The sequence below is a fragment of the Seriola aureovittata genome, chromosome 8 (assembly GCF_021018895.1).
Source record: "Seriola aureovittata isolate HTS-2021-v1 ecotype China chromosome 8, ASM2101889v1, whole genome shotgun sequence".
In the NCBI taxonomy this organism is placed as follows: domain Eukaryota; kingdom Metazoa; phylum Chordata; class Actinopteri; order Carangiformes; family Carangidae; genus Seriola; species Seriola aureovittata.
Window position 1 is genome coordinate 22,153,893 of NC_079371.1, and position 17,321 is coordinate 22,171,213.

Genomic DNA, 17,321 nt, shown 5'->3' on the forward strand with positions numbered 1-17,321 from the left:
AAAGTTCAATCAGGAAAGAAGGCAAGTAAGGCAACGCTGGAGCCCGTTCCCACAGTGGATGGGGGGGGGGGGACCATGCACCATGCACTGGAGAGCCTCTGCATCTCTCAACGTTGCTGGTTAGGATCTCCTTAAAGTTCACTGTTGCTAAAGCAATGCTATAAAGTATTTGTGTGCATATGAGGCGGGAAGGTGGTGGGACGTGCTCCTGCAGACAGAGCAGAAGGCTATGTGGGGGCAGGGTTTACAGGGGTTACAGGTCACAAGCCTCCTGGGTTTCTGTGACCAGCACGGGGCTGAATGGAGGAGCGAGATAGGCTTAATACAACTATTCTAAGTTAGTCTGTAAATTCCCAGTTTGCAGGAAAAGTTTTGAGAGGATGCCGCTGCAGAGGAAAGGTCTGGTTTGATGGCAGAATGCGAGGGGCAGCGTGTTTGTGAGAGGATTTAAAGACGACATTCGCAAAGATTGCGTCGACCGCGCGCCTCTCCCCACCCCCACAAAGAGAAAAACAAAAAAAAAGATGCTCTCACAATTTCATGCATGACAAAACTTTTTGTGCAAAAGGATGGCAAAGAAGACTGCAGAGGATACAACATCTGCGGAGTAAGGTACGTAGCTATATTGTAGAGTTGTGTGTGTGCATGTAAGTATATATGTGTGTGTGTGTGTGTGTGTGTGTGTGTATATATATATATATATATATATATATATATGTATATGTATATATATGTATATGTATATATATATATATATATATATGTATATGTATGTATATATGTGTGTGTGTGTGTGTGTGTGTGTAGGATTCATGCAGGTGAATATAATGCAATGGTAGGCTGTTTGCAGCCTTTCCTGTTTATTCTAAAACAACGTGCGTAACGTGAGGTCGTTGTCGTGCGTGTGTTTGTTAGGGTTACGTTAGGTTTCTGTTGGAAAGTTTTAAAAACCTGAAAAATGTTCAAATGTTTCGGTTTTGGTTACTTCGCCTTAATGCAGTGCTTTCTTTAGAGGGAAACTGGGAGCATGTTCAACATGTGTTCTGCACTATTGCAGTATATAATGCCTTTTTTCAGAAAACTGGAATAGTCAACTTGATGTATTTTGTACTTTTCGGGTCACGGTAGATTGATTTGTTTACATAAAGTTGATTTGCTGAAGTCTTTGTTACATGTATTGGCACATTAAGGTCGTCCAGGATGTTTTTAATAATCCTTAAAGAGTTACAGACTCATCCACCCACCTCTTACAGCTGCTGGTGTTTGTGTTTGTTACGTAACCGAATAAAAGCGGATGTTGCCATTGAGATCCATTTTTTAATTGACGGGAGTTGACGCGCTCATCATCACATCACATTAAGCTGTTGGCGCCACTTTGTTAAACGCTGCACAAGGCGCGCTGTTTATACCCGAGTTACACTGTAAAAACTCGTGTTTAAGGAAATGGTCGATGGAAAAATAATTTCAGATTTTTAATTTTGAAAATTTGAAACGAAGTTTTTGTGCTGATGGAGCACAAATGGAGCTTTTAAGTTTACACTTCCTCGTGCGTGCTTTGAATGGACAGCCAGTGAATCAGTGTTTTCAGTGTAGCCGATCTCCACATTGAAACCTGTGGAGATTTACAGCTTACAAACATGCACAAGCTGAAAAGTTATGCCTCCTATTAAAAAAAAAAAAAAAGAAAAGAAAACGGGCACAATATTGGATGTGTGTATGATAAATCGATTTGTAGTTGCATTTATAATCAGCGAGTCAATAAGAAAAAACTATCAATCAGAGTTTGAAGGCTTAAATTTACATTTCCCCACGGTGTTTCAGTCTCTCATTAAACTGCGATGTGACCTTTCAGTGATGGAAAGTGCTTTTACTCAAGTGTTTAGTGTGTAGTGGTGTTTAGAACATTTTTGAGTAAAGCTTAGCGTGACCATTCCCATTTTAAGTTACTACATCACAGGGAAACAATGTGGCTTTTTCTCCACTGCATTTATGTATTTAACTATAGTAAGTCTTTTCTTTGTTTATGAATATTTCAAAGTTTTATCATGTCTGTAAATGGAAGTTAGGTTTATCTTATATTGCATCTCTGATTGTGATATTTTTAATACTTTTCCTCACAGCATAAACACACCTTCATACTTCTGCAGCTTGCAAAACGTGTATTCATTTTCCAATCGAGTTATAGGATCAGGTGAAATATTTATACTCATTTGCCACTTTCAATTGATTTTGTTATGTTTCAGATGGTCCAGACTGGAAGTTTCTCGCCTGGAGGAGTTGGAAATAATCCATTGCATCAATTTCCTCTACACTCCCCTGCCTCGTATGGTCCTCCAGCTAAGGTGCATCTAGTGTAGTTAGTGAAGTAGTTCAGCATCTACTGCCCTAGTTGCTCCTTCTGGCTGGAGGGCTTGTTATTCAGGGTGTGAAATATTTCTCACCACACTTGCCCTGCAGGATACTCTGTCAGTGATGAAATGCCTCATGTCTTTTTAATTTTTAACAACACTAATAACACACTTTAAATGTTGCAGCCTGAATTTAAAGAAACAATTGAAAGAAATCTTTGCTGGTCGCACGGCTGTCATACAGAACAAAGTGTTAACTTCATTATTGCATAGTCTGTTTTTTTTCAATTCACTCAATTAACTTTCAACTACCTTCTCAATTATACAGCTGCTTAGACTGTGCAAGAGCTCAAGGTAACATTGATGTATTTCTTGTTTTCTGTGACCAATGAAACAAAACACACAAAGAAAGTCAGTTCACCGTGATGAAAAAGAGAGAAGATCAGCAAAATCACACTGTATTTTCCTTGATAATTGATCATATTGATAATTTTCTGATGCAGTATTTGATTAGGCTACTTGTTTCAACAGCACAACATTCAAGAACATGTAATTATGCAAAATTAAAGCATAGACCAATTTCTAAAACTCAAATGTATGGTGATATACAGGAGGCTTTTTACGTGCATGATAAACTAATATAGCATTATTTTTCAGTATGACATCACTGTGTAGCTGAGAGTGCACTGATGCAGTCAACATTTGAGGATCTTGTTTAAGTGCATGAACAGGAAGGTGAATAAATTGCTGTTGACTTGTAAGACATTTCTTTACATTCATCAGTGTGTCTGTGCGCCGGTGACAAGTTCCCCGTCAGGTATCTTTTAATGACTCATGACTTTCTGACTCTTTAAGCTGAACATGTTGTTGACTCTGCAGTTCAAAAGTGCTCACAGTGCAGGTAGTACACACTCATCTACTGCAGTTTGTGCACTTCAGGTATTGCTGGTCACATTCCCTCATGCCTCAGACTGAGTTTCTGGTATTTGAAGCTGGAAGTCTGCTGGGTTTACAGCGAGTTTTGTTGGTTTGCTCTCAGCTTCTGCCAGTCTCTGCTGTGCAAATCCATGCAAAGCTCTCTGTTTCTCAGACACGCAGCCAAAGGAAGAGATATATGGGTTTTGTGTTCTCTTCTTCCAAGCTTTGATGAACACTTGAAAGAGTGAAAATCTCATTCACCGTAGGCACATGAGAGCAGCTGTTGTTTTTTTCCTCCTCTGTTTGCAGTCATGTTTGACTCAACAGGCCTCTTAACATTAAGTTTCTTTGACTTTGCTCTTTGTCTCGCTGTTTTCGGGTGGATGACTCCGCAATTTCAACACTTGACACATTGAAAGAAATTGCACAGTATCCATCTGCAATCCGCCAGATGTTGTGAACAGCTACGCATTCATTAGGTTGCGCTAATGAGTGTAGAGATGTTTTAGAGGCGCTGCAAAACAGATGTGCTTTTCTCTGACTTAATGAAGTTTTTGCCAGTCTGCAGAGAGGATGAGTTACAAATGTTGGCCTCTGTGGTGTCTGATATGGAAACTGAACACTAGATGGCACCATTTAGACTTTATTGTCTCTTTGGCGCTGAGTGGAAGTGAAGTGACTGTCCACTTAGGATGAGAAAACGATGAAGAAATAATCAGTTTTATATGAGATGTCGTCAAGTAATGTTACTGAATGAGATTTATGGGATTATTAAAGATAAGATGTGACTGGTTATGTTCAATTTTGCATGTATTGTGCAGTTCTTCACATTGTTTCTAATGTTTTCTGTTCACTTTCTCCATGTGACTGAATAATAAAAGCAATTTTTTAGCCTACACACTCCGCGTATGTCATTTTCATTATAATATATGTGCACCTCGTGGCCACATGACTCTGTTCGGGAACTGTGGTTTCTGCGCCCTAATTGCATCCTATAACATACACTGCTATCCATCTATCACGACAACAGCTGGCGCACTGCATGAATCCCCTCCTTATATCGCCACTCCTGCAGCCGCACAGAACCAATGTATCAGCTCGCATCACTACTGCTAAACGAGAGGGGAGATCTCGTAATACGCGCAGGTTCACGCCGTGGTGCGCGCTTTTGGAAGGAGCGCGCGCATGTATCCGGGGCTCGTTCATCTGTGCAGCTAGCTGAGGATTCAGTATCGCAAGTGAAGAGGGACTCTTAAGTTCTCAGCATCAGTGTAGCTTCACCAAGAGGCGCAGCCGAGCAGCTTTCCATCAGGACGCACGGTTCAGGAGAGACAAAAAAAGAAAGGATGCTGAGCCGAGCAGATCCTGGAGCTGCAGCTTCATCTCTTCAGCGCAACCGCGGGATCCTCCTGTAACTTTTAATGTGCTGAAGTTAATCTCAGCTCTTTTGTTGCTCTGCTGTGTCCGGTTCGGCTGAGTGCTGCTCCTCTGCCATGGTTGGTTCGTCAGCCCACAGTGCGCTCTTCCTGTGCGCCTTTCTCCAGCTGTTCCCCCTGCCCGGCGGACAGGTGCCAAACTGCCAGGAGGTGCGCACAGTGTTTCAGTCTCTGCACCCGGGCTCCAAATGGGTCCCCGAAACCCCGGTGTCAGGTAACTCATCAACTTCAAGCCTTATACCTACAGTAGCCTGTAACTCTTTACGCACACGATGTCTGGTAATTGCACCTCTGTGGGTTAAAATAGATTTCAGCTCTGATTGTAAGCACTCAAATTCATCTCCACTGTTCAGTTTCAGGGGACGTAACCATTTCAACAGTTCTCTAACACTGTCGAGCTCTTTTCAAGGCTGCTGACCTCTCCAGTATCAGCATTGAGAGCCAACCCACACACACTCTCCATCCCTCTGGTGGAAAATTTACCAACCTGCTCTACAAAATCTATTGGCTACATTAAGTATGCTGTTTAAACTGCAGGTTAAGTTTTATACACCACCAGTTAACTGTTAGCTTACAGAATCAATTTGTTCTAGTATTGATCCAAACATGGAGCCAAGTAACCTTTCCTGGCACCCAACTTTCATTTGGTCAGTTGTTTGAAACATGGGAAGCAGATGCCAGCATCTTTTTGCAGGTCAATGTTATGTGGGTCTGGATCTTCTGCTTCAGTTTAAGGCTTGTTCTGTGCTGATGGAGTGCACACAAAGAAAAGATCAGCACTCTCCCTTTAAGAGAGTTGATTTATAGTCTTGTTCCAGGCTGGTCTCTTATTGGCAGTTTTTCCTGAGCCACATTGTCACAGAATATAGATTAGTGGTGTGATGTGAATTGTGACCACCCTGGAAACTATTTAACAAATAATGCAACTATCCAAACAGGATAATTATTGTTCCCTGGAGCTCAAATGTCACTGAGTCTGTCTCCGATGAGAAAGGGACGTGTCTTGAAAAAAAAAGTGAGTTTAGATGAAATAACTCAGGTATTTGGGGGATAGAGGAATAAGTCCCCAGACACACAAAACAACATGTTGGGGTACTGCTGGAGCCTGTTGCATGCATTCTGATTCAGTATGTAAATGGAGATCCCTCTCATGTGGCCGAGTTACAGCCAGCTGCAAAATGTTAATTGGGTATTTTGGTGTCATGTCAGCATGGGGAAGTGCGCCGGGTTAAGTGTTTTCTCTCCATTCTCACACATCTCACTCCCACCTGATTTAGAGGAGTTTAACAAATAACACTAAATGTTCAGAGAACATGAAGGAGCGTGACCAATCTCAAAAGGTTTTGAATCAATCAGTGGGAAAGATGTGCAGTGCGCTTTGAAGCATGTTTTGTCATGCTTCCTCCACCACATATTAATCTGCCATCTGTGGATGCATGCAGCTGCAACCACTGAGCCCTATATTTCTCCATGCATCCATCTTTAGTCACACACCCTCAACCTATAGGCCATCAAGCATTTTATCTGCCAGCCAAAGGGGATAGTTATCACAGCAGGCCAAGAGAAATTATTTAGCCTCCTGAAATCTGAGGCTTTCTGTGAGGAATCAGTCTGATCTGGACACCACACACACACACACACACACACACACACACACACACACACACACACACACACACACACACACAAATCAATTCACCAGTGAGCCAAAGGACAATTCATCCCAGCCAGTTAAGGCATAGTTTGGTTTTCAATTTCCCATGATGCCAGTGGATCCTCTGTTGCAGAATAAATGCAGGTTTTACTAAGTTAGCTGGTTGTACATTGAGTGACTCATGATCACGCACTGCATTATACATGTTCAATAAATACAAGATTTCTGGATTAGTGGTTAACAGGGTGTAACAAACCTTTGAACACTAATGTTGTGTCTGGACTCGTGGAGACACACTACGCCCTCTGTAACAGCTGATATAATGTACTTAAATATTGTTTTATCAGCTTGATATTTCCTATTTCCTTCTCCTATTTCCTCCTGAAGAAAATGACAGATTATTTATGTTTGCAGAGAACCCAGCTATAAATCATGGGTAAATACAGAGGATTTTCATATGTTCTGTATGTGTGACCCGCACTGACAGAACTTTTTACACATCGGTGAAGTGTAACATTTGTCCCACTGAGTCTCAAATGGCGACAAACTGTACGGGTAGGATCACACTTTTTCAAGTCTGTCTTAAAATAATAATCCCATAGTGCCCATATGAACATTAAAATAAGTATTGCTTGATGTAATTATTTCTCCTTTTATACTTTTATAAAGATCCTCACCATCAGCTTTTTAGTACAAAACTCCCTCTTTGTATTACTTCCCTTTTACTGGAGCTGAACTAGGTAAAACTGTCCTGGAAAAAATAATTTTATAAAAAAAAGTATAATTATAGAAGATACCGCTGACTGCTGAAGCTTCATATTGGCTTGAGATTAACTTTCAAATATTTCCTTGGACAGAACAAGGACTGTTTTGTCCCTCATCGCCTACACTACATTAGGGGGGTTCTTTTAATGGCCAGTGTGAACAGTAGGAATTATTATAGAAAGCAAAACCTGTTCAATGTTCATGCGGTCTCCTGACTATTGCTTTAACACACCCATACGCTAATGTGGTATATGTAGCTACATATCAGCGGCGTACTGGGCAATCAAGGTGAGCTTGCCCAGTTAAAGCTAAAAATCATCAATAATCAATAATCATCAATAAGAACGATACTGAGGTGGAAGTGATATCTCTCCTTACATCTAATCTCACAACAGCGTTCTGTCTCTGAAGGATCTGTTGCCTGTGTGCATTCATCACTGTAGTTTACTGGCCTCTTGTGGTCGCAGCGTGGTATTGTCTCTGCTGCTAGCTTGACTTCAAGCTGTTGTAGCTTCTACCGTTCTGAGATCAGTTATGATATCGCGGCAGTATACGCATGCGCAGACGCGTGGAACCTAAACTTACGCAACAAGCCTGGAGAGTCAGCAGTAGCAAGTAAACGAGCAAATTAAACTAATTTTTCATCTCTGTGCAAGTTTGTCTGAGGCTGAACATTGTTACAGAAGTAGCGCAGATACTTTCAGGAATAGTTCAGTACGTTGGTACTGTACGTAGAGAGAGAGAGAGACGGAACCGAGAGTTAGTTACCAGTTAGCAGTGCGGCTGCAAACATTCAGTGTGATGTTTGTTCAGGAAGTTAAATGCTACCAAGACCGAAGTTCCCGCTTCTCCCCTGCAGTCCAGACTATGAGCAGGAAAGGCTAGCAACACTACGGCAGGTAAATTCAGGATTCTGCATTGTCACTGGAGTGTGTTATTGCCCGTTCGTGGTAAAAGATATTTTCCCTTCATACTGCACATTTGATATGTTTACTGCCAGTTCAGGAAACAAATCCTGAAACTTCTTCAGCCAGGAAGGAGAAAGGTGAAGATGTCCAGGCAGACTGTAGCAAGATGCAGGAGAGAGACTTTCAGGACAAAATCATGAGACGGGACTGAATTTAAGAGAGATTTGCTGCTGCTACTGTCACGAAAAGGTATGTTTTAGTCTGGCACTGGTACATATACTGAATTTCCATATATGAAATACATGTAAGTAAAATAAAAACAAAATCTATTTTATATATAGAACCTACTACAAATTGGAACAGCTCCATATACTGTATACATACATACATATATCTATGTTTATGTATGTATATATATACATATATCTATGTTTATGTATGTATGTATATATATATATATATATATTATATATATATATATATACATATATATATATATACATATATCTATGTTTATGTATGTATGTATGTATATATATACATATATATATATATATATATATATATATATATATATATATATATTCCCTTATAGGTGACATGTGTAGCAACATCACTCTTGATATAGGGACATATACTGTATGTTTCTGTATGGACAGACCTCGAAAAATGATGAAGCTATCCTTTAAACCTCTGAGGAAAAAAACATACAAACATTCCCAGCGTGTGCTCACTATTAGCACTTGGAGTAAAATAAAGCAGAAATGAAACAAATTAAGCAGATTTTCTTCAGACCTCCTAAACCCTCATAGTCCCAGGGAGATCTCAGGACCTCCCTTTATGAACAGCTGCAGTTAAACAGAGTGGGATGTGTTTTCAGGACTCACAGCCAAAGAAAAGCCCTGTTAGTGAATGAGGAGTGGACAGATTTACTGCGTATAGTATTTGACTGTAAATTTTTTATTTTTTTTTTTACAATGTTTGGACTTTCACAAAACATCCCAAAATCACTTCAGATAATAAATGGAGTTAGATCTGCAGGGAGGATGTCATGCCGCATTAAGTCTTTCATATAGTAAAGCTGTTAGGACACTTCACATTTTTGTTACAATAATGTGTAAATCCAGAGATTAGTGACTTTAACCTTGTAAAATTGTGATTAATTATGGAATAATGCAGCGGTTCCCAATCTTTTTGGATTGCGACCCCATTATCTAAGAGACCAAAGAGCAATTTTGTATTATATGGATCATTTTCAGACGTAAAATTATTATGCAGTTCACAAAAAAGAAGCAAAGACGGGGGACAAGTCTGACAAAATTCACATAATTTGATGTAGCACAAGCATTTAGTTTCTGATTTCCTCTCCTGTGTCTCTTGTGGCCCTGTATGGGGGTCCTGCACTCCACTGGAATAATTTAATATTGATTGTTTTTCAGTGTGCAGTTGCAATACCAAACATTACATCATCAACAATAATCATATTTACTGCTTCTCTAATAATCACATTTACTGCTGTCACTCTTCCTAACGCATGATAATATCTTCAGTTTTTGTGGGTGATGTTTCCGTGTCAGTTTACACATCCACACATTAGACGGAAAAGTTGCTACTGCAAGAAAATCTTCATTATTTTTAAAAGCTTGCATAGTCATACATGTTAAGAGCTTTTCCAGTTCCAGCCTCTGTTTCTGTTTTTCATGCGTCAACTGTAATAAAAGCCATTTCCCTTGCTGCTGAGACGTTAAGTTTCCTGGCGGAGCTGAAAGCGACTGTGCTGCCAGTGGCTGACCAGGTCTCTCTTGTTTAGCAACAGCTGCAGTTTAACCGTAGCCATTACGTTTTCTTTACACCGTCTATCACTAAGATCACTTCAATCGATTTCATACCCTTCAGCAGTTTTCATAAGCTGATCTTTAGTGCATCGATCCAGAAACCTCTCACGTGGAGCAGCGACATAATCTTCTATCCCTGCCATGATACACTCGGATTAAAGAGAGAGAAAAAAAACATAACAGAAATTTAGACATTTAAACAGATAGTGTCCTCCAAATTATCCTGTAAGTCCCCTTCTACTTACACCGCAAAGAAAAAGCCACACAAACCAATTAATAGCCACACAGGAATGAGACGGTCGTCACACATGCTCTTTCTATATAAATGATATTCCATTTTTTCACTGCTCCTTTTAAAAAAAAAAAAAATCATAATGTTTCCAGCAGTTTCCTGTATTTCATACCTTTCTTTATATCCACGGATGGCACTGACTTGTCCATCACGATCCTTTCCTATACAGTAATGTGTAAAAAAAATCAAAATTGATATCCTTAATGAACCAGAGTTATGTTGCAGTACGTGTGCTGCAGGTAGGATTTCCATAAATCACAGTTCTTCCACTTCTGTTTTAATGAGCTAATTTTTTTTCACAAAAGCTTGAAATATGCCTTCACTTCTTTAATATTTAGCTCATTTTTGTGTGTTTCTTTTTTTTTTGGTCATGCCTCATTCATAAAATATCCTTGTCATTAATCTATAGAGAATAAGGTTTTCAGTCACAGTTACATCTTCTGTTATTACTTAGAACTTTGTGCTTGCTAGAAATTTGGCATGTAAATGCAGAACAGAGGGGCTTGTCGTGCAGTCTGATTTAACATGAGTTTTTTCATTGAGGCATACAGCAAATGAAAGATTGATGAAATTAAATTTAGTGGATGGCTAGCTGTGATTTGACTGGGGAACTATCACTTTCTCTCTCTCTCTCTCTCTCTCACTCTCTCTCTCTCATTCTCTCTCTGTCTCTCTCTCTCTCTCTCTCTGCTCTGTCTCTGTCTGTGTGTGTGTGTGTGTGTGTGTGTGTGTGTCTCTGTGTGTGTGATAGAGAGACGTGAAGTAGCCTGTATTGATATGTAGTATTGTGCGGGGGAGGTGGCTGATTCAGGGAGATGTCCGCAGGAAGGCAGAGCTGAATTCTAATAATGCTGCATGTGGTGCCAGGGGGCAAAACACCAAAAAAAAAAACAAAAGCTGAAGTTTTTCTCTCCTCCAGCATGATTCAAAAGAAGTGAGAGGAAAGAAACAACATTACAGCGCAGATATGAAAAAACAAAAGAAAAACTCACACAGCTGTAGGAGTAGTACCAGTCATATCTTTGTTGTGGCTGCTGCTGTGGGTGGTTGTAGTGTCTGAAGGTGAAATGGAGGCAGTGGTGTCAGGTCACTCCACCGAGCCGTCATGTATGTGCGAGAGGCGCGGGAGCAGAGCCGAGCACTTACCCCAGGACATGAGTGTGAAAGCGTCTCCATCGGTGTCAGCGGCGGTTCGAGTGGGGGATGTGGTTGATCCCTGACAGCAGCAGCTGACCTGATTCATGAGAGGAGCATCACATTCACACTAAATGGAAGAGTAATACTTGTTTGCTGGAGGCTGAGGTGACAGCTGCCACTTATTTCAACAGAAACTCTTGCATAGTGCTCCTACAAGAGAAGAGTTTCTCTTCCTTTCTTTCTTTCTTTCTTTCTTTTTTTTTTGGCTGTGAGCTGAAACAATTATAGCTTCATGTTGTTTGATATTTCTTTGCAGGATGACAAAAAAAGGTCCAGGGGATGCGGACCTCTCAGTAATTAGCTGCAGGGTCGGGTCGTCCAGGCTTGTTGTTTATCATGAACAACAAAGAACAAACGTGCCTACTGTTTAAATGACACTGGACATGACTAATAGGTGGATCAGTTTGACCTGTAGCACCAGCTCTTTTTTTGTCTAATTAAATGCTGATTTGTGTTTTGTTTATTCAGTTTTTCTCTTTTGAAAAATCCGCCTCTAATGAAGGGCTCTTGTGTTTTGTGTGTACACTTTAAAAACTCTTTCACATTCATGCTTCCAGCTCCCAAATTATTGCTTCATCAAACGACTTAAAGTGGAGCAGTGAGCAAAGCACTAAAAATACTTAAAACAATTGTAATCCCCAGTAGCTAATGATAATATTATTCCTTAGGTTGGTTGTAAATTGCACTTTCTTCATTTCATTTATTGTCTCTACAAAGTGACACTGGCTTATTTTGCCCTGGAGAGGAAGCCATGGATTCCCACATGCTTCCACTCAACACTGGGAGCTGATGTATAATTTATGCTCATAATGAACAGCTTTTAACATATTCTATATCTTAATACAACTTGTTTTTCCCCCATGGTCTCATCATTAAACTTGCATAGTGATAGCTTTCTAATTGGTTCTGGGAAACTTGAGCGATATGTACTGTATTTGTGGCTGTCCCCGTTCCCCTGGCTTGGAGTCCCTGAGCTTGTTAAAGATGTGAGGAGAGGGACTCCTCTTGTCATCTTTGTGTACACATGGACTGTCTTAGCCCTCGCTGGAGTTTTCAACTGAAACCTTTCCTTATCATGAGAGAAGCAGCCAAGGATTGTGATCAGTGCGATCTTAAAAAGGCATTCAGAGACCTTGACACTCACGAAAACGGCAGCTGCTCTGCATGTTGAGTTGTCTGTCTCACCATTTCAGACTATTGATTGAAAGTACATAACCATTTAAAGGCGTCACCTTGAACTGAGATTGTATGTTGGAGAAATTTACATCTAAATTGCTCCTCGCTCACACTGTGTCTTTCTTCATTTTGTTTGAGGGAACTGGCCATCAGGACACAAAAATCGACTAATTAACTAACAAGAGACCGATAGAAAGGTGCTCTCACTGCCTAATTTCTATTAAGCTCAAGGTAGGTGAAGTGAAACGAGCTCAGAACAAAACTGTGCAAGGATGACAAGGGATACAAAAAAAAAGAAAAGAAAGCAGGGGGAGGAGAAAGAGAGCTGAGCCTAAAGCAAAAAGGAGAAGCAGGAAGCTTATTCCCAAGGGATCTGTCAGTCAGAAAGAAGGCTTTATTTAGACGGTGTGATTTTATTATTTGTGAAACTCTGCGGGGAATCGTTTCCCTGCCGAATCCCTCACTTATTCCACACCGCTGTGGAACTTCTGTAATGAAACGCATTTATCATCTGCAAAACGACAAAAGTGCAGATGAAACTGTCTGTTTTGCTGGAGATAATTGCTAAATCCCCGTCTCTCTCCCTCACCGGGCCGCGCTCACCTCACCTGTGGTGCTATTGACAGCTTAATAATTTTGCCCCTGCAGTCTGAAATTAAGTTGATCTTATCTGTCAGGAGTCCTTTGTCGGTATTGATTTAAGATATTAAGCCTGTCAGTATGCATACAAAAGGTGCTGTGTGACAGTTTTATTGCCTGTTTCACTCATTAGACTGTGCGCCTTAAACCCTGATGGGAGTCCGGAGTGAGCAGGGACTTAGCTGAAGCTGCTCTCTGTTTGACTCCCCAGTACCTATTAATTATCAGGACTGTCACTCTGTTGTGTCTCCTGCTAGTTTAACTTCCCGCTAAGCCTGCTGTTGTCATTGTTGTAGTCTGAGCTCTGTTTCTGAAGATCTATTGTTTGAAGATCTCAAAGAGACAAAGCCTCAAACCAGCAGAGATTTTCATATTAAGATAAACCCTCAGTCTTGACTAAAGCCTTTCCTCTGTCTTTTGAAATGCTTGTTATCAAGACTTTGCTGATATAGTATGAATATGTATATGTATACTATATATATTTACATTCACGCTCCGAGCTCTCCAACTCTCAGCTTCCGTCTCCTCATCCTCCGCACCCCGAGCAGCTGAAGCTGGCAGGCTCCCCTGACATTTGTTTACCACGCCATCAATCAGGCCCTTGTCACTAACGCCTCTCAGGCAGCAGATCCTGCAGAAAACTCCTCTACACAGCTCGGCACGTTACGACTCCAGCCTCCACTGAAGCTTTCAACAGCCACATGGGACAGAGAGACTGGGGGGGGGGGGAACTCCTCTTTGTATTTAAACATCAGATGTCTGTGCCCTATTTATGTCTTTCCCTGTGTGTGTGCATCATTTTAGAGGGGTGATTGAGGGGTAAGGTTTGAAATTTCAGCTTCAGTGTGTGGACTTTTCTTTCTCTAAAGAGGCATTTTCACACAGAAATGTATGTTGTAAGTCTTGTAAAATCATGATTAAGTAAAAACCCTGTTAGTATTAACTACAGTATAAATTCCTTTTCAGAACTTTAAGAATAGAGTACACACATCTTACAGTTTTACCGTGACATTGTTGTAGTGCATATTGACATATTAAAACAAGAAAGAATAGCTCTTTTAAAAGACGTCCTTCAGTCCACCATCACACAAAATTGCAGTTCACTCACCGTCACTGCTGCAGCAGCTGAGTCTCTGTCGCTATCCTTGATCAGACTAAATTGTAACCGCATCGTCTTTATCTCCCTCCTCACTGGGATTTTTTTCAAATTAAATGAATTTCTTCAGGGTGTTTGTTCTTTGATCTGGTTGTGTACGGCTACATAGGCTACATCGCCCCAATGAAACGTCCTTGTCACCTTAGTTTTTTTTATTTTTTACACTGGCTTACATCTGCACCTTTCAAAAGAGTTCTGAGAATCCAATTATTTCTCACCTTTAGTGTGTGTGGCCAGGTGCGGAGATGTTGTTTCATCACCTTCAATCTTACTGGTGGCTGTTTTTTATGTCATGCATTTGTGAAAAGCATGCTGAAACCTGGGTTTGTTTGTCTGCACGCTGCAGTGCTCCCAGCTCTCACATTTGTGCGTAAAAAATGCTTTTTTTTTTGATCCTGGGTGTGAAAAGTGTAGCCTGGAGTGGTGGGAAAGTTTCTGTTGACCAAACTGATCTCTGAGGAGAACACAGCCTTGGTGTATTGCTTGAATGTGCATCAAAATGACACATTTTTTAGGAAGTAATTTATTTTTTACTTCAACCCTGCTAAATAACACAGCCTCTACATAATAATCATATGCTCATTAAGGCAGCAAAATCTGCTGGAGATGGTGTTTCCTGTGTTTAGCATGCAGGGGATGCAGCTGAATCCTTCTGCGTGTGTGCGTGTGTGTGTGAGTGTGAGAAGGAAGAGGAGTTTCTGTTTTTGAAAATTAAACAAGAGTAGCTTTTTCCAGCTCCTTCCCTCTGCTCATCCAGACTCCTTTCCTGTCTCTGCTGATTTCCTGCCAGGTTCAGATCTGCAGGTTTGCCAAACCAAAGGCCCGACCTGCTGTTCCAAGAAGATGGAGGAACGGTATCAGGTAGCCGCGCGCAGCAACATGGAGTCTGGTCTGCAGGTTGTTAGTGCTCAACTCAAACGCCTCATCATCCAGAACGCTGCCATATTCCAAGGTAAGCAGTTAGTACAGTTTGTCCAATCCTGTCTCAAAAAGACTATTTTAACTAGCACAGAGAAGAAACAACATTGTAATTCACAATTTTAAACTGATAATTGACGCCCTCAAATCAACACAGTCAGTATCCACTTTCTTGGCTACACATCCCTGTTCATGTCAGCCACTCACTCCTCCAGGCAGTGAGTCACATGTAAAGAAAGCAGAAACATAATGCACGCAGACAGGGATGAGACGTTCAGCTGCTGTTCTACTAAATGTTACACTGGCAGAGACGTGTGGCTTAAGTGACTTTAGATGTAGTGTGGTTGTTGGTGCCAGACATGTTGCTCCAGAAAGTGACAGCCTCCTGAGATTTTTGGCGCACTGCAGCCAGTGATAACTGTTATTCACAGAGTGAAACACGCCGCCAGTCAGTAGTGGTCCTGGAAGATGAGAGAGAGGTAGAGAGGTCAGAGGAGACTCACTGGTAGGACTGATTCAGGCTAACTGACGTATATTTAAAATAACAGCTCAGTGCAGCAGTGATGTGGAAAATGCACAAACTGTCAAACCTGGAGACGCTGAGGTTCGACTCCTGTCAGCTGAGAACAAGAACATGAAGGTACCGGAGGCAGGTGATTGCTAAAAATGATTGACTGAACAGTGAAGTGACACCTGGGCTAGTGGTGGTGAAAGCAGATAAGTCAGCAAGAACTATATGACACTATCAACTCAACAATTCCTGGTTGCATTGTTGCTTTAAAGAACTGAGGCCGCTCTGGAGGCAAAATTAAATCACAACCGGTACAAAGTTGTACAGAATTTCTTTTGATGTACTCTTTGCTGGTTGCCACCAAAAAGTTTTTAAAAACAGTCCCTTTTTCCTTTTCATTAGCTTAGTTTAGCTAAGCTAACTAGCTTACCATACATACATAATAGTGGTTGCTTCTCATCTAACTCTCTGATAGAAAGTGTATTATTATTGTAATATTAGATTATACTGAAATGTGGGGTGCCCTCACCTGACAGAACGTCTACCACCGAGGCTCAGTTGTTACTGCAGGGGCCTGGGTCCCAATCCAGCCCGGGCTGCACATCATCCTCTCTCTCTCCCCCCTACTTTCCTGTCACTCTCTCCCTGTCTCTATCCAATTAAAGTGACAAAGTAACAAGGAGTATGGCAAAAAATAGCTTTTGGCTAACTCACAATATAGACACACAAATGAAACAAAACAGTACTGCTAATTAAGGTGCAGTGTCCCTGTTTAAAAAAGAAACAACACAAAAAGTAAAATAAATCAGTGGACTGAATGATAAAAAGTCTAAGTGAGATAATGACAATCAATGACAGAGCTACTTGGATCTGTGCACCGGTAGACGACTGCACACCCCTTCACCCCCCACGCAAAAAAAAAAAAAGTGTCATCATGACTATGATTAAAAGCATTCTTTCTTTCCAGCGGACTTTCAAACATTTACTTTGATGAAGCTAGTGCGCTTTGAATTTTGGGGGAATTAGTTCTCTTCCTTGTGGGCTGCTGAAATTGTGTAACTTTTAAGAGAGGAAATAATGCCGTCTTCTTGCAAATAAAAAGTTCAATTCTTATACAACAAAACACACATTCGTTCACTTCACTCTGTGATTTTTCAGCCACAGGCCTAACATGGTCCTATATGACAAGTAGCTATTGGTGGCTAATGTTAGCGAACCTTTGCTAGGTGTTGCTGTTGTGTTGTGTGCGTGCGTCAGTTCAGATTTTTTACTCTTCTTTCCTTGTGTTAGTATTTGAAGTTTATTTGTTTACTGTGCAGCAAAAGTTGCTTAGTTTCTTATTCTTTACTTATTTGTGAACTTTAGGGGCTGGTTTCAAACTCCCTGACAACAAAGGGGAACACAACTCTTTTCCACAATGGAGCCATATTAGCAACAGCTGTGAAATATCCCTTTCACATGTAATGTTGGGTTTTTGTTATCACCATACACAGGCCTTTTCAATGCAGCGCAGTGGCTCTGTTTACTGTCTCGGGGTTTCCACTTGAAGTGGGATGTGTGGACTCACT

General features: G+C 40.9%; 1 protein-coding gene across 2 annotated transcripts in view; it reads left to right on the forward strand.

Moving 5' to 3' along the window:
* Positions 1-872: 872 nt before the first annotated feature.
* gpc3 (glypican 3) overlaps positions 873-17,321 on the forward strand; it is a 103,405-nt gene continuing 86,956 nt past the window's right edge. The window contains exons 1-3 of one of the 2 annotated variants that reach the window (XM_056382329.1): positions 873-2,004; positions 2,244-4,916; positions 15,115-15,276. In XM_056382329.1, coding sequence (XP_056238304.1) covers positions 4,760-4,916; positions 15,115-15,276 — 319 coding nt within the window. In that variant the 5' untranslated portion in view covers positions 873-2,004; positions 2,244-4,759. Of the gene's footprint in view, positions 2,005-2,243; positions 4,917-7,748; positions 8,021-8,121; positions 8,279-15,114; positions 15,277-17,321 lie in introns of those variants that run through there. The other variant, XM_056382330.1, reaches the window with a different exon arrangement.